The 25404-nt window shown below is 40.9% G+C and overlaps 2 protein-coding genes across 2 annotated transcripts in view; one reads left to right on the top strand and one right to left on the bottom strand.

Annotated features, from left to right (window-relative positions):
- sorcs2 (sortilin-related VPS10 domain containing receptor 2) overlaps positions 1 to 19854 on the top strand; it is a 276763-nt gene extending 256909 nt beyond the window's left edge. Inside the window, exons 14-28 of the mRNA XM_053416413.1 lie at positions 6462 to 6569; positions 10713 to 10833; positions 10920 to 11053; positions 11447 to 11566; positions 11892 to 12063; positions 12147 to 12333; positions 13087 to 13220; positions 13815 to 13938; positions 14406 to 14518; positions 14974 to 15096; positions 15180 to 15279; positions 15378 to 15425; positions 15819 to 15921; positions 16810 to 17015; positions 17801 to 19854. Coding sequence (XP_053272388.1) covers positions 6462 to 6569; positions 10713 to 10833; positions 10920 to 11053; positions 11447 to 11566; positions 11892 to 12063; positions 12147 to 12333; positions 13087 to 13220; positions 13815 to 13938; positions 14406 to 14518; positions 14974 to 15096; positions 15180 to 15279; positions 15378 to 15425; positions 15819 to 15921; positions 16810 to 17015; positions 17801 to 17865 — 1858 coding nt within the window. The 3' untranslated portion in view covers positions 17866 to 19854. The remainder of the gene's footprint in view (positions 1 to 6461; positions 6570 to 10712; positions 10834 to 10919; positions 11054 to 11446; positions 11567 to 11891; positions 12064 to 12146; positions 12334 to 13086; positions 13221 to 13814; positions 13939 to 14405; positions 14519 to 14973; positions 15097 to 15179; positions 15280 to 15377; positions 15426 to 15818; positions 15922 to 16809; positions 17016 to 17800) is intronic.
- A 1730-nt stretch (positions 19855 to 21584) lies between these two features.
- Positions 21585 to 24719, bottom strand: LOC128430371 (lymphocyte antigen 75). Its single transcript, XM_053416414.1, has 5 exons — positions 24561 to 24719; positions 24082 to 24456; positions 23613 to 23966; positions 23284 to 23381; positions 21585 to 22734 (listed from the first exon to the last, which is right to left on the bottom strand). Exons 1-5 carry the CDS (start codon positions 24595 to 24597, stop codon positions 22609 to 22611), a joined length of 990 nt encoding a protein of 329 aa, XP_053272389.1. The 5' UTR covers positions 24598 to 24719; the 3' UTR covers positions 21585 to 22608.
- Positions 24720 to 25404: the final 685 nt, after the last annotated feature.

Below are 25404 nucleotides of genomic sequence, written 5' to 3' on the forward strand. Positions count from 1 at the left end.
TCTCCTTGAAATTGTGAATAAAACACATCGTTCCTTGAACCCAGTGTTATCATGTGGATAACACGATTTCACAATCCCAAGTCTACGTTAGATGGTGAAAATTATATGGGTGATCATCAATATCCGATACTATCCAGCAATAGAGCCAAACAACAAATTAGTGATCACTATTTTGAGTAGAGTAAGCTTGTTTTATTATGAGAATAAATTAGAATATGGTGGGCCGCCGCAGTCTGGAAACACTATATTATATTACTGAATGTTTATTTAAATCATTGTTTTTGTCACAAATATCAGTGATGGGATGGATTTAATTTATTCTGGAAGTGGATCATCCATAAGTAGCCACTGGATCATAATTAAAGGGTTATCTTCACCATAATAAAGAAAAAACTTACCAATTCAGTTTACTGAGACATTTTCTATATTTTCACAGTGGTGAAAAGATCGGCACCATACCCTTCAAAATCATTTAAGATCACCCTCCTCTCTCCCGCAGCTCATGCAGACAGCTTCAATGTCAGTGAGATGTTATCTCATCGACCTTAATAAATAAAGATGAAATAATCAGAAAGCATAGATAAGGGAGTACTCAGAAAAGCATTTATCACAGACCTAAATCAAATGACCTTTTCGATGGGTCCTCATCTGTCTCTCAGAGAAAGCTCGTGGAGTGTCGCACTTCACATTTTTCTCTCCCTCATGCCTCAGGCTAAATCAATAACCCCAAAAGGCTGCGGCAATGCTGCGGAAAAACATCTCGGATAGAGCTGTGAAAGCACGAGAAAAAGTGTTTTGTAAGAAAGCTTAGTCGAGGAATGTGCAAAAAAAAATTTCCCCACTCCATTACACAAAATGACTGTAATGTTATCACCTCATTAGTTGCTGAGATTTCCGGCTCTCAAAACTCTTGTCTGTGTCTTTGTCCTAGACACAGAAACTCTCCGCTCGCTGGAGGTTCATGACCCCCATGATATTTCTCTCTCACTCTGCGGCTTCGTTAATAGAGAGCGAGTGTTGTACATCAGAGAAACACAATTCACATGTGCATCGTTCTGAAGCCAAGAAGCTGATCATGGATCAGCAATATAACGCCAGTGTTTTGCTCATGTCTCGCTTTATATGCTTCTGTTTAGCTGGCTTACTCGACTCGACTGTGAAACAGCATCTTCATGGTTTTGGCGGCATCCTGTTACACCTCGTACTTTTGTAGAAGGTGATGAATAACATCATCGTTGGAGCTCCATCGTGTCTCCTTCAGATCTGTAAGAGATTATTGGGTTTTAAGTTTTAAGGCTTTAACCACAGCAGAATTGGAAGCTGCCCTGGGGCCCCCGCAGCTTGAGGGGCCCACAAAACCTCACTGAGTGGCACGTCTTTGTGGTTATTTCATTAGCCCTATGTGGGAAAACAAGAATATTCACAACTTGAATACATTATCTGGTATAATCGAGCTGTATAATATGTCACTTTTGTGCATTAAAATGTCGAAACACAACACATACGTTACATATATTCAGTATTAACATTATCCCAAATATTACTAGCAATTTTCAAACCAAGAGGAAATCATTATTTTAATTAGCTAAAGTTTGCTTCATATCCACTTGCATATTAATCAAGGATACATAAAAGACTTTTAATCTAGTTTTAAGAACCATTTTTACAATTGTACAATAGATCTTAGTGGTTTAAACTGTATATTTAAAGAATTTAAGTCAACTGGATAACTGGGTCTTAAGATATCAGAGAAAAAGCTGAACATCAGGAGCCCCTCCCTTCCCTCGCTCCCCCTCATTAATTGGATTAGATTCCTGATTAAATGTCACATCGTCACACATACAACATCACCAAATGCTGCATTTTGTTATTGTTCTGCTTGAGAGACCCACAGTGGCAAAGTGTCTTAAATCAGTGTGTGCTTAATTAAATTGCTACACAGCAATCCAGGGGGTATCCAAGGGTTTAATGTATATGACACACAGAAAGGAGACGAATTCTTGACCCCAACTGAATGATCCAACCATGATGGTCATCATTTTTGAACTGCAACCACTGCTGGAAAAGTCACCAGTTTTAACATTGTGTGGCAACAAAACGATTTATTTGATTCGGCTGTAGTTATTCCTGAAAGGTATTTATTTGAGCGTATTCTTTATTGTATCGATACTGGTTTTCCATTATTAAGAATAATTTTGAACTGAATCATATTAATCGATAGTGGACTTTGTGAATCAAAATTGAAATCAGGACATCCGTGCCAACAGAACATAACTGCGACCGCCCCCTTTAGGAACAGCTCTGGTTCTGACAACAAAATTCCCATTCCTTTTATTTTCCATTGTCGTTTTAGAAAATCCTTATTAAAAGGGTTCAAGGCCTTGAACCAGGCTGATCACCAAAATATTAATGGAAACACAAATTTGGGCAAAGGTACAAGACTGTGTACATGATTAATTTAAGAGTGTGGGAACTACCCATGCCATAAACCATTAGGAACAATCACTGTCAGACTTCCAGCATTTTTCTTTTCTGTAATTACCCATACAATGTTGTAGTTTCAATTTTGTATGTATGTATATAGCAAAGGAAGTTGCTATCATATGGACTTGTAGCTTGTAGCTTCTACAGGGACATATAACATTGTTTCACAATCTCGTTTGTGTTACGTCTATACTGGACAGTAAAAATATTACGGTTGATAATCAAAATCTATCTCCAGAAAATGACGTCTGGAAACAGACTGTTGAACTCTATATCCAGTCCTACGACTTACGTGTTATATCTCCCCGACAGTAAGAAGCAGAGGCAAAAGAAGCATTAACGAGTTAGAAGGACAGAGAAAGAGATACAAAGACAGAGCTTGACCTGTCAAGATGAAAGAGAGCAGTTTGGAGGAGTCAGTACTTGTCTCTGTTAGGAACACTCGCTGACCTAAAATGCTCCTTCAAGTCAAGCCGTCCGCAGTGAGACCCTTCAGAAAATCTCTACGCATCCTTGAAAGACTGGCTACTCTTCTTCAGTGCCTCTGACTCTCTGAAATAATTAAACTGTGCTCCCATGAGGCAGGATATCTCCAACTGTGTGCTTCAAAGCAATGCCTCGTTCACAGCCACTTGAAAATGTGAAAACTGGGAATTTACACGCACACACACACACACACACCCTGACTCGGATTAGTTTAGATCGGTCCCCAGCTCCCCTCGTCAGCTCAGACTCACACAAGGCATTCATATCACTTAATTATAAAAAGCTAGCAGTCTGAGAAATGAGATGCCACCGTAACACGCCGGCTGGACAGGATTGTGTTATGTACATTTTTGATTTATGATTAGCTCCACGAAGAAAAAGTCTTGTTTCAGGTTTCTTCACACCACTGGAATGAATGGATTAAATACGGGTGTGTGGCATGGTGCATAATTATAAGTTTGGGCCACTAATCTATTTGATTACAAGGTTAGCGCTCCATCCATTTCTAATAATTCCTCGGGTATTAGCCAGAGGAAATGAGATATAATTGGATAGGTGACTGAGGAAATCAGCATGTGGAAGGCTGTAGATGTCCAGCTGATGACTTAAGGATTTAAAACCCTGCTCAAGATAAAAAAAATCTTATTTGATGTGATTTTAATCGGTATAGACACTTGAGGCTTCAATTTGCTTAAAATGGTCTGTATTTATGTAGAGCTTTTCTATATTCTTGATGACCACATTTACCCCTTCACACAAACATTCATACAACGCATCTACAATTTCCTCTATGAGAAGTGGGCAATATAGGGTTCATTGTCTTGCCCAAGGAAACTAAGCTATTTGGAATGTGGAAGACTGGGATCGAACCGCCGACCTTCTGGTTATAGGACGACCGCTCTTACCAACCAAAGTCACAGATAGAATCCTGAAGGGGCTCCTGCAGTAAAAGGCACATAGGCATCCACATCTTATCACCTCTTATCTTGAGGCTGGGGAGAGTACCACAGCTGTGGAAAACTTCCTGCGTGGTGCCAGTCCCAAAGACCCCGCGACCCAAGGACTTCAGCAGCTTCAGACCGGTGGCGTTAACATCCCACCTGATGAAGACGCTAGAGAGGCTGGTCCTTGTACATCTCCGCCCCCTGGTGAGATCATCTTTGGACCCGCTCCAGTTCGCCTACCAGTCTGGCATCGGGGTGGATGACGCTGTCATCTACCTGCTACACAGATGCCTTTCTCACCTGGAAAAGGCTGGAAGCACTGTGAGGATCATGTTCTTTGATTTCTCCAGTGCCTTCAACAGCATCCAGCCTCTACTTCTGAGGGATAAGCTGGATCAGACCGGAGTGGACCACCACCTCACCACATGGATCCTGGACTATCTCACCAACCGTCCACAGTATGTGCGGATACGGGGGTGTGAGTCTGACCTGGTGTCCTGCAGCACCGGGGCCCCACAAGGAACCGTTCTAGCTCCATTCCTCTTCACCATCTACACCTCGGACTTCTCATACAACTCCACTAACTGCCACCTGCAAAAGTACTCTGACGACTCTGCAATCGTCGGCCTCATTTCCGCCGGTGATGACAGGGAGTACAGAGAACTGAACCAGGACTTCATAAGATGGTGCCAGCGGAACTGCCTCCAGATCAACTCTGGAAAAACCAAGGAGCTAGTGGTGGACTTCCACCGGAGTAAACACTCTCCTCCGACACCAGTGAACATCCAGGGAACGGACATTGACATCGTGAGATCTTATAAGTACCTGGGTGTTCACCTGAACAATAATCTGGACTGGACTGATCACACACAGGCTATCTACAAGAAGGGACAGAGCAGACTCTATCTGCTGAGGAGTCTGAGGTCTTTTGGTGTGCAGGGAGCACTCCTGAGGACCTTCTTCGACTCGGTGGTGGCATCAGCCATCTTCTTTGGAGTGGCCTGCTGGGGCAGCAGCATCTCGACAGCCGACAGGAAGAGACTTAACAAGCTCATCAGGAAGGCCAGCAGTGTGCCGGGGTGTCCACTGGATACGGTGGAGGTGGTAGGAGACAGGAGGATGGTTGCTAAGCTATCCTCCCTGATGGACAACTCCTCCCACCCCATGCGGGACACCCTGGCAGCTCTAAACAGCTCCTTCAGCCACCGGCTGATTCACCCCCGGTGTGTGAGGGAGAGGTACCGCAGGTCCTTCCTTCCTGCTGCTGTCAGACTGTACAACCAGCTGTGATCCCATTGAACACACAACACAATTTGTGCAATTAATTATTTTATTTAATTATTTAATTATTTAATTGTTCTATTATTTACAATTTATTTACTTATTTACTATTTACTTTTTTTTTTGCTCATTGTTGTTTTTGTTTCTTACTATGTTGTTTTGCTCTTTCTTTTGCTCTTGTTGCACTCTACCTGCGCTGCTGTTGTAAACCCTCAAATTTCCCCACTGTGTGACTATTAAAGGATTCTATCTATCTATCTATCTATCTATCTATCTATCTATCTCTTACCTATGGGGGTTCCCCTGGGTCTCGGCCAGTGAGAGTCCAGAGCATGAATTGGCTTCTGGGTTTCAGTCCTTCACAGTGTCTTTGTAGTCTTGATATGTTAGCAAGAAAACTACAGTCAGTCTTTTAACGAAAGCTTCTTGAACTTGAAGTTGTATAACAAAAGAGAAGAGCTTGAGAGAAATTCGAAACCTACCAAATTTCACACCTGGCCAAAACAAAAACAGTGGGAGGCAGCAACCTCCTGATGCTGGCGTCAGAAAGTAGATTTCAAAACAACGTGACAAGCCAACATGACAAACACTTTATTTGAAGCATGCTGAGGCCTTTACACAATGGAGACTTGGGTAGCTCTGTATCTCCCCTCTGTTTCTGTGTAACTACATGTTTACCTGCTCATTATCACATTGTAGCCCTTGTTAGCACATCATTACCACATGCAGTCCGAGAGCCACACGCTGCTTCCACATCGATCGCTCACCATCAGGCAGCCATATTTACTCAGCTCTGCTGCCACTGTAAACTGCACTTGGTAGATTTCAACTTCCAATTTGTCTAAGCAATAAAAAGCTGTTCTTGTTGTTGACCGTCATTTAGTGCGTTTTCTTTCTTTCTTTTTAGAAAAAGTTGAGGCATCGAAATCGGAAAAAGTCCAAACTATACCCAATCCTAATCTTATGGCATTTACATTTATTTACATAACAAGCAGATTTACCACCAAAGATTTATATCTTTCCATTGCAGTGTAATGTTCATTTTGAAGTCTCCCGCTTGTAAAACATTAATGGAAATGGAAAATTAATGAACATAAAAAAAATGAGCTAAAGTCTAATTTAAAAATGACAAACATTGGAAACCAGGAGGGATTTAGTGTTTTTTGCAACGTAGCATTGTTCAAAAAGCCTGTTCTTTTAGGTAGAGATTCATCGATATCTGTGTTCGAGTGTTGTTGATAGTGAACGCCTCCTCTTTATCCGCAGGTTCAGTATCGATGAAGGACAGACGTGGACCGTTCACAACTTCACCAGCACCTCTGTGTTCGTTGACGGACTCCTGAGCGAGCCAGGAGACGAGACCCTGGTTATGACGTGAGTGAAATCTTGATTGCAGCAGGAGATAATGTTTGATTACAGGGCTGCTGATGGAATAATACAATTAAAGTCTATGTCTTTAGTTGATTGAAAATTGGTCGAAAAGCATCCAAATTAGAGCTTCAATCCAAGTTCAAGTGTAAATTATAATATACTGGGTGAAGAAGTCTCTATGGAAGAAGAATCTTGGCAACTCCTACACACCTATAGTTTAACCCTGCACCCACTCTCAGCTTGGTTCTTATGTTGTCGGAGAGGGAGAGATGGGGCAGCCCTGCCTCGTGGAACACTATACTCAAGAAAGCTCAAGTTTCTCTCCCATCACAACAATTCCCTCTCAATCTGTTGGAGTTGGGGGCCCAATTTCGAGGCGTTAACACCAGCCGCTCTCCCTCCTGATTTCCTGCAAAGCCGTCTTCTCTCTTCACCTCTTGAGGGTTTGATTGCCATTGCAGCAGAGGTTGATGGGAGAGCCGGCCTGTGCGTGCCCTCTGCCCTCCCTCCCTGTCTGGCTGTTCTCCTCTCGTGACATTTTATTTCTGTGGTTCTGCTCTGGCTCACAGTGTCTGTTTGTCTCTCTCCTGAGCTCTTTGTCAGGCTCCACCAGGCTCAGACCAGTACATTGGACTTGTACATGTTCTGTTATTAACACTCAGATCTGACAGTTTCACACACTTTGATTACAAGAAGTGCACCGCCCGTTCTAATCCTGCCTGTTTGAAATGGGCTGCTGGCCACTTTCTTTCTGAAACTTGTCGCCTGCTTATTCAAAGTTTATTAATATTGAATGTAGTCTCTGTTCAAATCCAACAAATATGGCACAGTCGACCCGTTAGCTCTCAACAATATACAAGCCAAGTGGGAAGCGGATAATATTAAGCCACAAACAGAGATTTCTCGAATGATCAGATAGATGCTGGTTGTTAGATTGATTTTATACTTAATAGAAATGAGCAAGAGTTGGCCCAGACAGTTTCAATGAGCTCTGATCCTTAAAGTATGAATGCACCTGTTGTACAAATGGACATTTTTGAGTCACATGTGCAGCTCGGCTCTTAGCACTGTCATGTTGCCTGTCCGTTCAACATGGGCAGCTCCGGCTCAGGAGGTAGAGCGTGTTGTCCACAAACAAGACAGTCAGACATTTCCTTTGATCCACATGCCGAAATGTCTTGGGCAAGATACACAGAAGTATGTGAGTGATGAATGATCGAGGAAGTGCTGCACTGTATGAAAGTTATGTGAATTGGTGAATGGCAAAAATACAGACTATTTACCATTTTAATCCAGTGAAAATATTGAACTGATACAATACTCACAATGTATTACTCACATGAACCTTAAAAGAATCAGTAACTGCTGTAATAATTTCTCGTCCACCATTTCATCCTCATCTTTTTTTTTTTTGCAAAAGAGAGTGGGTTCCAAAGTTCAGGTTTCAGTTTGAATCTCTTTCATGTTTCCTTCCAGAGCTGTGGCAGAGGATTATGGGTAAATAAATAAACTTGCGCGTGACTACTGGGACAAAGATACCCACTCAGCTTTGGCAGAAGACTTGTTTCAGCTTAATTTTTGCCAAGAAAAAGAGCAGTAAGGTATCACTTCAGAGTTCAGTCTGGGCTCTAAAAAGAATCTAAACCTATCCTGAGCTCTATCATTGTTGGCTTTGCTTTGAGCCACTCAGTATGTAGATGACCTGAAGTACAGCTGAGGTTGTTGAAGTCTGAACATAGCCAGAGGAGCTGAGTTACAGATATTTGAATACTGCCACTTTACATAATAACAATCCTCTTGTTTCTTCCAAAATTCTAAAAATATTGGCAGAGTCAGACCCAAAACTGTTGATCCAGGCCTCAAGAGTTCAAATCTGAAGAGGTTCTGTCTTTACCCAATCTCTACATCAGTAGGTTAGCTGGAGTGAGACTTGTCGCATCATCTCAGGAAGCCATGGACCTGAGATAAGGCCGGCTCCCAGCTGTAATCTGCTGGGAAGGGCAAAGAGATGGTCACACACACACAAATACACACATATACAGTCTAACGCAAGGGGGAGAGAGACTTGAACTTTCCAACTCCTCTGCCATGTGTCAGACACACTGCCTGGCTTGACACACACATAGTCACATATATATAGGTACATTTATAAATATATATATTGCCCATCTGGCTCCAGCGAGATAGGGTCGGCCGCCTCAGAGGGGCGTTGAGGGCAGCTCATGTGTTGACAGATTAGCCAAGGTCTTTTTCCTCGCCACAGAGTTTCGATTTTGACGGCGCGGCCTTCCATCCCATAATGAAGTCTTTGAGCAGTGACTGAGCACCAAGGACAGGTAGGAGAGCCGGTATCGTCCAACGCTCATATAAATGACAGCTGGTCAAATGTCAGAGACGGGACAGACTCTCAATGGGCTTGTCCTGCACATGCTGCTGTGAGACCATAGCATCAGATCGTTGTGCTCCTGACAAACCATTTCCCTCCTTGCACAATGTGCAGCATACTTTCAAAAAATGTATTATATGTCTTCAAAGGAATCCCTGCCTTTGAGTTCATTCAGCAGCGAAGCTCTCCTGGCTTGCAAACACATCCTTGGAAATGTTTTCTCCTCCTCAGCTGTGTGTATTTTAATGAGAGGAACTAAAGGAGCAGCACTTTTCACAATGTTAATGAGTGTTGATTTCTTTTCACTCAGCTGATTACAGTGTTGTTTGTCCACTAATAGAGCTCTTACAGCTCTGGAGTGGCTATTCAAAACTTTAAAAAAAAAACGTTACAAATAAACTAGAGCTGACACACACTTACAACGCAATAGAGTCGATGAATTTGCAAGAGCAAATCTAGAGCAGATGTATGAGCGGACAGTGGAATACTAATATTGTATCTATATTTAGAGCCCTTTGACTGGGATATGGAGGCTGTGAAGTGTCAAAAGTTGTCCAGCCATGCAGATTGTTTTGGTTTCATGTGCTCACATCTGACATCTGAAGCTTTAGCTCTCACTCAAATGTACAAGAGGTAATAATTTCGAATATATTCCTCAACAGCAACATGTTCTCTCAGTACATTTCACGAATGAATGTTCTTTGTCTGATTCACGCCTAGTGACAACTGCTGTATGATGTAACCTGTACTGATTATTGTAGTCATGTTATAAGGATTTTATCGAAAAGCAAAATTAGGAAGTTTAACCAATTTAGGAGAAGTGATTAGTGTTGTAATGTAGGGCACTGGGAGAGAGTGAAGTTATATTTCTAATTGTTCTTTAAGGATTTAGTAGGACACGAAAAGCATGTTGCTCCTTCTTACTTATTTTCGAACAGAAAATGAAATATTAATCTATGTTAATTTAAATTACTGAATATTTATGTTGTGTTTTTGTTTTTACAACTACAATGATGCTGATGTCTATTTTGTGGTTTTAAGCAAAGAAATACCTTTTAAAAATATTCAAAATAAACTAAACTGAACTAAAATACAATTCGATAAACACAGCTTCACTATGTCTTAACTGGTTCCAAGTAACTTTGAGCTAATCTCTTCCCAGTAACTTTGAGCTAAAATACCCACTCTAAAGCACAGCAGAAGAACAGGGAGGGTCAACAGGGCACCACAGTTCATTTTGGCACTGGGACCAAAACTTTTTGTAGTGTGAGTGAAGTGGGTTAATAAGAGTGCCTGAAAAGGACACAGAAATACGCAGACTTCTAATGAAGACACTAGAGGTAAAGGACAGAGCCCCGGATCGACGAGAGAAACAACACAGGTAAACGGATGAGAGGCTGGAACAGCAGCTTGTGTGAGACGTCCATCACTTCCCTTAAATGACGCCAGCAAAGACAACATTAGTCACACTAATGTTGTTAACAAGGTGAACGCGGCTGCCAGCTGCAGAGCAACATATGTCAGAGTCGATGACTTGTGTCACATCAGTCTGCTTCAAAAAATGATCCAGCTGACAGGGACGGTATTCATCACCTGCGTTCTGCTGTAAAACACCATCCTCTAGTGGAGAGGAGAGGGAAGGGTCTGCCAGCTGTTTCCTGGTGGGTGCATGAATGGGGGATAACATATCCACATGTGAAGTATTACCAAATTAAATTGCGTTTTCACTTTGCATCTGTGGTGTTTCTGTGTGTTTGCAGCGTGTTTGGCCACATCAGCTACAGGTCGGACTGGGAGCTGGTCAAAGTGGACTTCAGGCAGTCTTTCCCCCGTCAGTGTACAGAGTCTGACTATGACTCCTGGCAGCTCACAGACCTGCAGGTAACACAAACACACACACTCTCACACACACAGGATTACACTGCTGATCTGAAAATCGTTTTTAACATCTCAATGTCTGCTCACAGGGAGAAAAGTGCATTATGGGCCAGGAGCGAAGTTTCAGGAAGAGGAAGGACACCGCGTTCTGCATCAAGGGAAAGAGCTACACCTCTGCTCTCATCACCAAACCCTGTCAATGCACAGAGAAAGACTTCAACTGGTGAGACCTGAGGAATCATGGGAAACCCTCGACTACATGTCACCTAACTGGTCCAGTGGAGGAACTTGATCATTGCAGCCGAAATTAGTAAATCTGCTCGAGTTGAGCAAAGTGTGAGAAATCAAATCCTACAACCAAAGATATAAAACCAAAATTTGTAATTATGCTGTTTTTTTAAACCGGTAAACAGCGGGAAAAAGTATGCATAATATAAAAAAAAGTTTAAGTCTTGAATAAATACATACCATATCCATAAAAACAATAATGGAGAATCCATTTAAATTGTTTATTGTAGCCGAATGCCTGCTAAGTATTTTTCAGCTTTTTTAACTATTGTTATATCACCTCTTTGTCTGCTGTGTGTGTGTGTGTGTCTATGGTGTGTATGTGCAGTGACTACGGTTTTGAGAGGTCCCACAAAGAGGGCGACCGCTGCTTAGCTGACTTCTGGCATGACCCAGACTCACCCCCTGAAGACTGCCATCTAGGGCAGACCTACGAGTCCACCACTGGGTCTGCACATCACCACATTAGTGTTAGATTTAGAAATACTCTTACTACAAGTTTCAGTGTAACAAGAGTTTCGGTTAATTCCCTTCTGTTTATGAAGCCAGAGTCTGGATGTTATTAGCCTAGCTTAGCATAAACAATTATTAAGAAGAATTACTGAATTACTTCCTGGTAACAATGCACTTAAATAATGCACAAATATGAAACCAATAAATGTCCTTTCAGAAAGACTATTAATGAGCACATTTCACAAATTGCTGAGTTACTCTTTTAAAGACTACGCACACCGATATATTTTAACATTTGCATATCATCTGCTCCCCTTCAGTTACAGGAAGGTGATATCTAATGTGTGTGAGGGGGGGCTAAACCGGCAGCAGAGCGCCAAACAGCATAACTGCCCTCTACTGCCCCCTAGAGGACTACGGCTCGGCATCAAAGGGCAGATGCTGGCCGTGGCACCTGGTGATGACATCACATTCATTGTCCATCAGGAACAGGTAGGATGAAAGCTGTTTTGCTATTGGTTGTTCTTTTCCTGATTCCATTTGAATGCGATGAAAGTGGTTGCTCCTTCTTCCAGGGCGACACTAGCAGCACCAAGTACCAGGTGGACCTCGGTGATGGTGTTCGGGCCATTTACCAGAACCTGACAGTGACGGATGAACCCATTCAGCATCGCTACGAAAAGCCCGGCGTCTACAAGGTCACAGTGAAGGCCGAGAATATGGCGGGGCACGACGAGGCCACCATGTACATCCAGGTCACAGGTCGGCTTCCCAGACAGTTTTCACATGATTCTTTTGCTCTCTGGCCACCATGGGAATTCTGTACTTTAAGGAAGTACTGAAGGTTTAATACTTGAGCAGTGCTGCCAACATTGACATCACACAACCTGTCAGCTATCTCCACTTACCTTTTGACATACATTTATTTGAACAACTGGCAGAGGAAAAGATGATAAAACCATTGTTTTGTCACTAGTCTGATATGTCTCGCTCTCTCGAACACTGATCCCCTGCTGCTAAGGAGACAGGATTGGGTCTCATTTTTGATAATTTCCATTTTTCACTTCCCTGGCAAAAATGATTTCCTGCCTTTAACTTTGTCTGATGCTGAAATTTATATCTTACAAGGTAAATCTATGATGCCTCAGTCAGTGGGGATTTTATTGGATGTTGTCTTTTTACTTTGACAGAACAGCTCTGCCTTTGTGCAGCAGTAAAACTCAAAGTCTTTCTATCGTTGTATGAGTCTAGACTGATAATGGAGACCCTCGTGGGAGACTCATTGAGCCGTAATCCTTTAGTTCTGCCAGGATTAAATTCGGTTCAGCCTCAAATACTGTGTTTCTCACTTGAAGCACTTGTACAAAACATTTACTTGACTGATATGAATTTGACCTGTAATTTAACATCATCCAAACCTAAATCTTAGAGCCACATCATCACTTTCAGTTTTCAGTGCTTGAATAAAATAGCTTTCTTTGTCAGCCTATGAATCGTATTTTTCTTCTGTTATAGCTCCTCTACAAGAAGTGCACCTGGAAGTGGTTCCCATTGCTGGGAGGAACCATGAGGTCAATCTTACCGCCATAGTTCTTCCCACTGAGGCCAACCTGACTGTCTTCTACTGGTGGATAGGAGATAACCTGCGGGTAAAGGATACGCCACAGCTTTGTGCATTAACTACTGCATAATTGATTTTCCTGCCTTTTGGGGGCAGCAACATGCTTCAAAGAAAACTTTGACATAATATCACCCTATAAAGCTGCTGCAGAAATACCAATAGTTGAATTTGCCCACATTTAAGAGACACAGAGGAGGCATGTTTTTGGTCAGCTAAGAAGTGTTCACTCTCCTTTTAGCTTAATTCTAGTCTCCACCATCTCCTGAGAAAAATGTCTCCAGTCAGCCCCCTAGTAAACACTCTGTGTTTACAATGTCCAAATGAACCCATTTAAGAAGATTGCAGTAGATCCTCTGCAGGAGTCATAAAGAGGATGTGTTGTTGTCATGTCTAACATGTGACAGATGCAAAACCCAAACAAACAAAAAGAAAACAAATATCTCAGAATTTAATGTCTGAAAATGGTTTGAAAATGTTGCTGGCTAAAATAGTGAGCTAAAATAGGATAAAAATGTGGAAGACTGCTGATTCAAATATAATTCAATTGAATGACAACATTGAATCCTTTTTGTCAAACTTGAGATGACTGACAGCAAACCTGCTTTGACTCTGTCTCACACAGCCGACGCTGACTCTGCAGAACAGCCTTCTGACTCGTTTCCCTGAGACAGGAGAGGTTTCAGTCACCGTCCAGGCTTCCAACGGCCGATCCATGGTGCAGGATACCAGGACCGTCCGAGTCTACGGTAACAAAATGGAAGCCCACTGTGGACTTTGGTTGATGTCGCTAAAAAGTGTGTACAGGATGGACAGAAGTGCTATCGTGTAATTGAGACCATCAACAAAATAACACTATTTTCAACATTGATTCAAAGAAGCAGTTTGTAACATAATGGAAAAGTGGGTCAATGACTGAGGCAGATCACAGAATCCTGCACATCTTTTTCAGTTGCTTGTCCTCAAGCCACTTCCATCGGGTGACGCACACATCTGCATGTCCACATTGAAAACCCAACATACTGTATATTCAACAGCTCATATCAGCACACACCCACATACAGTGTGTTTCTTCAACAATAGATTCTGTCCTTGTATTTCCTGTTCAACACTGAACATGCAATATTTGTGGTTTATTTCATTCTGCTGAAATGGTTGGGTTTTATTTCTCGATGCTAAATGGGATGAACTCCTCCCGTGTTCTGTTATGTCCCAGATAACTTCCAGGTCATCCCTCTGAGCTTCAGCAGGAATCTGGACCACTTCAACCCAAACATCCCAGAGTGGAGAGAGGACATTGGTCAGGTGGTCACCAAAATTCTCGCCAAGGTAGGGCTCAACAAACACACTGTAAAAAGTACATGGTGGTTCGCTTCGCACACAACCTGTTGATTTTCCTTATCTTAATAGATTCTCAAACTAATGCAACTAGTGGAGGAAATAGATCTTATGTACACTGGGCCTTACACTAATACACAAAAGTTAAGAAAGCTAGCTACTAAAGAAATTATTGACCAGGTAAGATGGGATGCATCTTTATCGAACCTCAGTTTAATTCGCAATTTTCACAGCAGCACATGGAAGTAGCAGCGCAAGGGGAAAATGTAGTAGGTAATACAAAATATGACAAAAAATACAAATACAATACAATAAATGGAACGTTGAATGTGAAGGTGAAAATGTGTTCTAGCGACCCCTTCCAGCAATACACATTTGATGCATTGTCAAAAAAATGAATCACTGTAGCTCCAAGATGTGACTGACGTGCAACCATCTGAACTTAGATCACAGGTGTCCCTCAGGAGTCTCTGGTTACTGTGGTGAAGCCCGGCCTCCCCACCACCGCTGACCTGTACGTTCTCCCGCTGAGCAGCAAACCAGCCAAGAAGAGCATGTTTGTAGATAAGGTAAGAACTTCACATTCAATAATTACCATTTCTGGAGTCAAATACTCGTTGTTGTTGTTGATTTATCATCTTCTCATCCTCAGCGTATCCCGGCCATAATGCAGGCCTTCAACGACAACAATGTCAGCTTTGTGGTGAGAGGAGGTCTACAGGTGCTGGTGATGCTAGCTGACCCGAATGCAGGTACACCTCGATTCCATGTGCATTACTTCCCATTTAGTCAAACTCCAAATATTATTTTGTTTTTAATGACGACTGCATGTTATTGATTTATTTCCATTGGCTAGGTCTAATTGCTAATGACACAACAGCTACAGCAGCAGAGACTGGTGCGTTTATGAAACATACGCCTGCAGCTTTCCTCCTCAGCATTCTTTGATCCCTGTGCCTTTTCCTTTTCTGGTTTCCTAACAAATCTGAATCTTATCCACACTGAGCCTGTCCGTGCCGTGCTGTGCTTTTTCTCTTGATTATACTTCAGTGAATTTTGAACGCCTGTTATCTGAGCAGGTGGCGTCTTTCAGCAAAACCTTAACAGAGTCGAATGCTTTTACAGGCTTTATCCCTCTCTGCTACTTTTGTATTTTAGTTCCAACAGATTTTGTCTTGGTATCTTCTGATTCCTACTTTGTATCTTTTTACAAATCTTCTGATACCTCTGCGCTACTGGTGCAAATATAATGGATTCTTCATTGGGATATTTGTGTGGATCGTCAACCTAGGTTACCACGGAGCAGCTGGAGGTCCAGGTGTTTGGGCTCTCGCAGTCATTTTCCTCATTAGCATCATCGCCACTGGCTCTTTCATCTTATACAAGTTCAAAAGGTGAGTCATGTTAAAGACACAGTCAGTCAGACCAAACAGATACAGCTGAGATTAAATAGCACTATGTTATGTTTAAAACTATTGGATTCGTCTCTGATGTTCAATTCAATTAAAATGTATTTGTATATCTCCAAATCAAAACATACATTATCTCAATGCACTTTACAGAGACCTTATAATTTTAGAGAAACGCAACAGTTGAGCAGCACTTTGGCGACTCTGGAAAAAAACTAAAAGTATCAAGTCAAATCACGAACTCCTCAATTATCTTGGTGAATGGATGAAACTCCATGTTTTGTGCTAATTAGTAAATGTGCTTCAGGAGGGAATGTTCACCCTGTTCGATGTAATAGTTTAGTGTTTAGCTTGCTCACATATTCAAAATAAAAAGTTACCCAGAAATTTGGGCTAGCATAACCATAAAGTAATATTAAGTAATTTAATCTGCAGGTAATATGAAGCAATCTAGTGACTCTGAACCACAAATGTCGAAAGTATGAAAAGAAACTCCAGTAGTAACTCAAGTTACTTTATCAATTTCAAGACAAAATCATATGAATCCATTATTGATTGATTAGCCTTGTACAGTGGCTTTATACAACAAGATCCATTAGAAAGCTACCCATGTTTAAATGCTGAAGCAGAAACTCTGGTGGCTGACATATTTGTATCATTTCATAGCATTATATTCCCCAACCCGAGTGGCTTGAATGGAAATTCAGTTGATTTATGGTGTGAGATTTCTATTTGCATGCCTTTTTCACTTGAATAACCCACCAGCAGCACCTCCTCGTGTCCCGAACACATACATTCACCGAAAAGTCACTTGAATTCAAACCTGCAGTGCAAATCTCCAGCCCCATCTTATAAAAACATTAAATCCCACAGTCCTTGGATTAGGACTGAGGATGCCTATCCCCCGCTGTTTTTCAGGAAGCTTCCAGGAAATCGCAATGTCTACGCCCAGATGCACAATGAGAAGGAGCAGGAGATGACAAGCCCTGTCAATCACAGCGAGGACACCCAGCACATCATTCAGGGCGAGGAGTTCATTGATGACGACCTGGACTCTCAGACTCTAGGTAACGCAGGAGGTAGCCCCGCCTTCCGTTCCCTTATAAGGACTACCACTAACCACTGCTACTAAAACTCAAGCCACTAACACCAGCAGCTAACACACACCAAGGTACTGGAGGACTTCCCCTTTTTCATCCTTATCACTGGTACTGCTAAAAGCTATGTGGCCATGTTCAGCTTTACTTTAACTTACTGGGTTGGTCAGAAGGAACTTTATGGTCAACAAAATGATATCATAAGTATAGTATCTAAAATTATGTTATTGTGCTATAACAACTTGCAAAAATCCAGATAATTAATTTGTACTTGAGATGTGATATGATATATGATGTCATGTATGATGTCATGTATGATAATATTTGTTTTGGTGGTAGCAACGAAATGTGTGATCGGGGCTGTGATTTATTTACATTTATTGGTGGTTGCTTTCCGTTAGGTCCATAACTAAAAGAAATATCACTGAGAGTGTCCAACATTTTAAATGCTACCAAAACTGTTGTTTGTATGATGTTATGCTGATATAAACTTGTAAGGTACAAGGTGCTTTGGAGAAAGCTCCACACTGGACCTTTAAAGGGGAGATAAGAATGAATATATTTATTTTTTGATCGTAGATAAATGGGGCTTCATCTTACAGCACAGTAACCAGTTCTCTTACAGTCATAATGTAAACAAAGCAGGGGTGAGAATATGTTTAAAATCAGATTAACTAATGATGAATGAAATACAGTTGACAGATTTGTTGGACCTGGAGGACAAAGATAAACTCCACATCTGTTTCTTCTCACCCCTTTGTTGCTAGGTAACCATTCGGGTGTGGTCCTGAGCATCAACTCCAGAGAGCTACACAGTTACCTTACCAGCTGATGGCTGCCATGACAACTCTAACAAGCTAGCCCAGCCGGCTAACGAGCACAGGGACTCCACTTTGCCTTCCTCCTTCTCTCTCCTTTCCTTCTTTTCCACTTTGGACACTTCACCTCCTCTCCATGGCCTCCTCAATCCGTCAGCTCCAACTTTGGTGATTTAGTTTTATGCCATTTTTTGGGCTGAGCCTGGTGGAGGCCTTCACCTCCGTCCTTCTTCCCCACCCTCTGTCCCATCCTGTCAGAAAATGGGACACTCTGCTTCGCCCAATGTGTGTCACATCACTGCAAGCCACCCTTCCCCTCCTCAGCCCTGAAGACCCCACCCCCGGTGAGGATGGAGATCTGGATGGCATCACACCAAGCACACTCTCTCATCTCTTTTAAAAAACAATATCTGTGTGTACGCTGTTGTCTCACTTGTAGACTCTCAACATCAGCAAGCATGACTCTTCACAGGCTCCCAGTCCTATTCACAGTCAAAGAGGGTTGAACCTCCCAAGACCAAAAGGCCACAGCTACTGAAGGGCAGAAGTAGCCAAAGACCAGTGTGCTAAGATAATGATTTCCTAACAGTAACGTGCATTAAGGGGATGAAGTACAATGAAAGAGAGACGTATTTTTGCTCCTCCCACTCTTTAATCCCCATTTTTTGTTTCCCTAAATTACTAGACACAGTCTCTTCAAAGGCAATAATATTCTCTCAATAGAATGTAGGCTATGATATACCCTTGTGAAAATGCATATGAAGAGTGTACACATGCAACCACAAGAGGGCGGTGTTGCACTTTGTTAAAATCCCACTCACAGGTACTTGAGCTCAGCTCCTTCAGAAGATATCGTTTGTTCACACGGACGTCGTCATTGGTCAGAGCCCCACTGCATCCACACACCTGTTTGTTACTCACACGTTTACAGAGGTTTTGTTGCGCGGCGTTAGAAACCAGCACCACCTTCCGTAGGAGCTCATGGTCTGTCCCGTGGTGCCTAAAACAGCAGATGTCAATCTGCTCTGTGACATGTTGAGTTTATTTATTTCTAATAACCGTATTTAACCGTCGGCCCCTTTCTCCTCCACCTGCTCCTTCCCCACGTTCTCGGTCAGACTTCGTTCCCCTGGAGACATAGGCCGCCGTCATGGAGGGAAGGTGTAGTTGATATATTTTACTGTATCAGCCTATATTAGGCATAGCCCATGGTGGAATTGTGTCTCCTTAAAGGTTTGGTTTGTTGTATGTAAATGTGTAAATATGAACAATCTCCACTTTGTACATATTCCCTTTGACGTGTGTGAGTGTTTTACACTACTACCAAAATACACACCCGTTGTTTTTTTGACAGACCTTTTACTGAGTTTCACTATTTCCTGTTTCCTCCACACAATTGCCTGCTTCACATGTATCCATTCTCCGTACTGTCAGTGTAATCTCACGAATGAGATAATTTGATGGTCTTCATTGTTAACTGGAACTGATTTCATTGTCTTATAAAGATACTCACAACTACACAGTGGCGACTATGAACATGAATATTTTTATACACGTCTTTTGTTTGTTTTATGTGAGCCTTCAACACGTACTGGGCAGCAACTGAACAAGTCCACCCTGACTCTGAATCCAAAAGTCTTTACAGGCCGATGCTACCACCACCACCACCAGGATCACCCCTTGGTTCGTCTTGCGCTCGATGCAGCAGATCACGTTCACTCGTTCTGATTTACACCTTAACTCATCTTTTGTACATAATCTGCTCATGTTCGACTTGTTCTTGATGTGTCGTCATTGTATCAATGTCCTCTTTGACAAAGGAGAAAGTGGAAATTAGACATTATACTAAAAAAGTGAAGGAGTTTCACAGATGATGGCACTGACCATGTAATTTTGACCACACTGTTTTTCTTTTATTCTTCTCTTTCTGGCGTTGGTTTGCTCTGTTGATTTTGCAGTTAAATTCGATCGTGTGTCCTCATCAGGAAGCGTAGTGCACTGAACCTGCATCCTGGAATAAATCACTCCCATAACTTGTACCAGTGTTGGTTTTACTGTCAACCCGTAAATATATATATATATATATATATATATATATATATCTTATATTAATGAAATGGATTTTTAACAATAAGGCAACTGTAGCAATAAAACACTTAAAACGGACAATTATCTAAACAGTGCATAGTATAGTATAGAAATAGAAAATTTGTTTACTAAAATATATGAGGGATAATATGAAAAAGAAAAGACAAAGTGATTAATTAATGTTTCCTTAACCTTTATTCTTCTGTGTAAAAGCTGGACTTATCTCTGTTCTATTTGTTTCTGATAAAACAAAGTCAGTTAATCTGTTCTTTAAAAAACAGTGTCACAAAGTGTGATGACCCATATTATACTGAATATCGATATTGAACAATATCTATGACTTACCTGGAGAACCTTACACAGCTGATAAGGTTCAACCTTTTCAAGGATTTAACACTGGAAGGGGAGGTTAGACATTGGTCTGTAGTTTGCTAAAACCTTCGGGTCCATGGTGGATTTTTTTAAAAGGGGTTTGATTACAGCTAGTTTAAAGGACTGTCAATCCCAGTGGAGCTAGGGTTTTTAAAGAATTCGTTGGTTATATCGACGGATTATACGGGGTTAAATGCACTTGGAATTTTTTACTTCAATCTAGCTGCAGCACATTCCGGCAATAATTGGGTCTATTACCGGAATAAAAACTACGCTAAGGCTATCATTATTATTGTCAACATTAATATTAAAGTCACTGACAATAATAACTTTAAAGGTTTTTAGGACTAGGTTTGATAAAAAGTCAGGGAATTCTGTAAAAAAAAATCTGAAGAAGCCCCTAGAGCAGTAAACTGCAGCAAATATGATTGGCTGTTGGTATTGCTTGAATGGGTGTGGAAGACAAAGAGCAAGCCTTTCAAATGAGTTTGTTAAATGAAGAATCATTGAATAACAGTAACTCTATTTCCCTTCCTTAATAAATCCTTTTGTAATTAAAGTATCTGGATTCTATTATTATTTGTGCATAGGTATGTGAATACAGCTGGATAACTATAGCCTGTGCTCAAACTTAAAACCCTTCATTGTTTCTCATATAATCATTAATATTAAATATTGAGATTATTAATTTAACTTTTATAACTTGAGACTGATCTTTACAGATTGACTTGTTCGTCCCTGTTACCAGGGTGGTGCCCCGCGACGATAAGTAATAATTATAGATTGTATTATTCTTAATTGATAATTTTATTGTTTTCATTAATTATTTAACTATTCTTAATGATAACGTATTATTTCTAATTAATTATTTTACTATTCTTAATTGATAGCTTAATCATTTTTAATACATTTGAATAAATAATTTGTATTATTTTAAAAATCATATTTCATGATTATTAATAATTAGCCAACGTCAAATCTTCTATTGCACAACATCTATTTGATGTGTATAGCACCAAATCACAACAAACATTATCTCAAAGCACTTTACGTATTAAGGTCAAGACCTGGATTATAACAGAGAAACCCAACAATTTCCAAAGATTTACAAGCACTGTGTCAGTAAAACTAAGTAAATCTACTTAAAGTATTAAAGGTAAAGTGCAGCTCATTCTCTGCTCTGTCGACTGTATATCGTTTAACACAATGCTATACCACACTGTCATATATCTATTTTAAATGAAGTCATGGACTGGTTTATATCACGACTGTGTCTTGGTGGAATACAACGTTTTTATTGATGTTGTGTTTAAATTGAAATCCCTGATTATTTTTTGATAATATCAATCCCAGCATCATTACTTTAGGAAACATGCACCTGAATCAGTTGAGCGGAAATCTCATTCACAAGGAGAATTAGTGAAGGAGTCTGAAACCAGACGGAGTCAAAAAGTTCCAAAGTGTCAGTTTGTCTTGAAGAACCATCACAGAGCAGATTAATGAAGTGATAACCAACAAGTACATCAGGAGACATTTCTAGTTTCTCTCACTGTAAAGAAACAATAGACAGAACAAACATCATCCAAATATTCCTGAGTGATAAGAATTAATAATGACCCAATAACTGTTTTTCTAATGTCAGGATGTGTTCTCTCTCTTTCACTCAAAGAAGAGGAAGGAGGACTCCTCCAGGAAACACACACACATGCAGAAAAAGTCTCATACGATCATAAGACAATAACACAGACTTGTAGGTTTATGATCCCTTCAATAAGAGTCACAGCTTGAGTGTAGCACTGACAACCCTATCATACACTGTGAGCTCTGTAGCTGCTTGTAGTCACAGCAGCACAATGTTTACACTCTATAGCCCGATGTAAAAGCCATGTTTAATAAAGTTATCAAATTAAAAATGGAAATATTCCACTGTCATGTGAAATAAGTTAACCATAATTCCTCCTAACATATTTTATGTATGTATGTATATATACATTTGTGTATGTGTGTTGTACATGCAGTGTGTACATTCCTGTTTTGGGAATGTTGGGACAACTAATTACATTTTTCTTCAGATGGAGACTCTCCCTGTGTCGGTTGTTATTGAGACATTCTTCCCAGGCTGCATAAAGTTCTGATGCTCTTTATACACAGATGCACAGTTTAAACATATAATCACACAAAGGCTAGTTTTTCTACAACATCATTCATTGGTATGGTTTAACTGCGTACAGTGATAGAGGTGTGTATACATGCAGACATGAAACATTAGCACATGCAATGAAAGTTGAATTAAAATATTAAAGCTCAGTCTTTTTTTTCTTGTCAGATCTTTTCTCCTCCTTGTGGAAAACTTTCCCATCAGCCTGTTCTTTCCACTTCAAGGTGACGCCACTCAGTCCGTTCTCCTTCAGTCTGTCCTGGAGCTGAAAAACAGAAATGGAGACTATTTGAAATACTTTTAACAGATTCCTTTGCTCTCTAAGAAAAAGAGTTATGTGTTTTTAATAAATTTAATTCTATTTATATAGCATATATATCATAATATATATCATCTCAAGGAACTTTACATAGAAAGTCAAGACTTTTAAAATGTTTAGAGAAACCCAACAGTTCCCACAATGAGCAGCACTTTGGAAACTGTGGAGAGAAAAACTCTCTCATTAACTGGAAGAAACCTTTAGAACCAGACTCAATGTGGGCAAGAAAGAGAGGGAGGTGTAAAAGAGGTAAGAGACGAAAGAGAGATAGTGGGAGAAGAGGAGGTTGGAAAAGAGGGGATGGAAGAGAGAGATAGGAGGAGAACAATAATAATATTACTACTACTACTACTGCTACTACTACTACTACTACTACTACTAATAATAACAATAATAATTAAAATTCATGGTTATTTGATGATGTCAAACTCTGTAATACATCTGTCCAGGGTCTATGAATGAGTTAATGTTTCAGGGTGGAATTTGGAGACTTGCCTGTTTCAGAATCTGTTCTTTCACAGCAGGGTCATTCAGGTCCGCAGAGGAGTCCTCTAGCTTCACCTTCACCAACGTCTTCACCAACGTCTTCACTGCTGCTTAGACAAAGAACGAGGAGAGAAACAAAACACACGTTTAATGTGGTGTATAGTTTTGTGAAACCTACAGTTATAACTGCTGAGATCGAACAACTCAGATCTTTAGTTTAAAACACAGAGTGAGGAACCTCTGGGCTGCATGTTGACCAATAGGCAGTTGGATCAGGACTGTGAGAAAACAGACAAATAAATAATAAGCAAGCCTTTAATACAAAAAAAGATTCTCACTTGGGACGCTGTAGCAGACAAATGGTTTTCTTTCTTCACAGGAACATAACCTCCAGTTTCCTCCCTGCTCCAAATCGGCAACACCACATATGACTTTCATCGAGCCAAGTGGGTGTTTACCCTGATACCAGGAGCTGAATGAGTAGTTACTCCCGTCGGACCAGTAAATCTGAGGATCTCTGTACAAACCAATCCATGCATAATTATGATATGCTATCAAGGTCTGTATCTTGTTGTTGTCAGTGTCGTTCCTCATAGTGACCAGATCTGTGTAGTGTTCTCTGCAGTGCCTCTGAGCCTCAGACCAAGTCTTTGCTGTATTCACTAGCACAAAGTCAGAATCCTCTAATGTTCCTGCAGTTAAGTTTGAGAACAGAAAAGGGATTGTTGAGATCACACAACGGTTTTTCAAAATCATATCTTATACATTATGTTTTATAGTAAAGATTAATATAAAGCACATCATTACCTCTGTAGCAAACAAATGGAAACTGTTGATGGCAGATATAATCATACCATTTTCCAGCGTAATACTGGACCACACAGAGCTGATTGGCGTCATAATAGTTTGGTCTACCAGGAACCCAGTTCCTATATTCAGCTCCACTCTGGTTGAACCCATCTGACCACTTCCAGTCAATATGACTGTACAGGCCAATCCAAACCTCAGAGCTGTTACCAGCAGCAGAAACTGTGTCTTTAAGTTTCTTCATTTCTTCAGTGTTTTCAATAGTGGCCAGGTCTGTGTACTTCTCTCTGCAGTAGCTCTGAGCTTCAGTCCAATTCATTACATCAGACACAAAGTGGTACTGATGGAGGAGGCATGTGGAGAAGGTGAGGCACCCTGAGGATGAAACCAGTTATTTTTGTTATGAATGAGAACTAGAATTAAACTCTATATTCAGATTTCCTGTTAAATACATCATACAAACAGTTAGATTCACTGACCTGAGAGACACAAGACACCAATGAAGACCCCTTCCATCCTGATGCTGCTCTGTGGACTGTCTGTGCCAGTGTTCACCACTAACACCTAACTTAACTAGTTCTAGTGCAGCTTTAGGGAAATGTAACAGCAGCTCCTCCTCTTCTACTGACAATACTTAGTGTTCTGTTGAATTCTTTATGCAAAAAGGCAAACAACAATTTTTTTCTCATTTATCTCTGGAGTCATCTCACTATGCAGATAGCTCTGATCGTATCTGACCCAGACTGGTCTCTGCCTCCACCCCTCTGCAGGTGGTGCGTGAATGAATGTCTGTTTGTCTTGCTCACACCGTGGATTCTCTCTGACAGGGATGTTGGAAATATTTATCTATTAATGTGTGATCACCTCTAATTCCATCCAGTATTTTCATTATAAAAAAAAGTCTGATAATGGCTTCTGGTCTCTCTGGTCTGTCTCTCTGGTCTCTCTGGTCTCTCTCTCTCTGTGCTCACATTGAATCTGGTTCTCAAGGTTTCTTAGTTCCAGTAAAGAGGTTTTTTCTCTCCACAGTCGTCAGTGCTGCTCGTTGTGGGAACTTTTGGGTTTCTCTATAATTTCACAAGGTCTCAACTTTACTATGTAAAGTGTCTTGAGATAATCTATTTTATTATTTTGTGCTAAACAAATTAAATTGAATTAACTAATTACCCAATTTCATATCCTCAGGCTGTAACCCCACTGGATATTGAAACCTGCCTTCAGGATTCCAGTGTTCATCTTTACAACATGGATGTGTTCATGGAGACACAATTTGCACCACATGTTTCAGATCCTTCTAGGCCCGAGCACCAGCTCAGCCCCAGC

Source organism: Pleuronectes platessa, chromosome 23 (genome assembly GCF_947347685.1).
Source record: "Pleuronectes platessa chromosome 23, fPlePla1.1, whole genome shotgun sequence".
In the NCBI taxonomy this organism is placed as follows: domain Eukaryota; kingdom Metazoa; phylum Chordata; class Actinopteri; order Pleuronectiformes; family Pleuronectidae; genus Pleuronectes; species Pleuronectes platessa.

Excerpts from the sequence above, each read along its gene's own strand:
- LOC128430371 (XM_053416414.1), bottom strand. The coding sequence starts at position 24,597 with ATGGAAGGGGTCTTCATTGGTGTCTTGTGTCTCTCAG. Across the intron at positions 23,382-23,612 it reads TGTCTGCTACAGCGTCCCAA|CAGTGAAGACGTTGGTGAAG; the intron begins GTGAGAATCTTT and ends TTGTCTAAGCAG. Across the intron at positions 22,735-23,283 it reads AAGAACAGATTCTGAAACAG|CTCCAGGACAGACTGAAGGA; the intron begins GCAAGTCTCCAA and ends TCTGTTTTTCAG.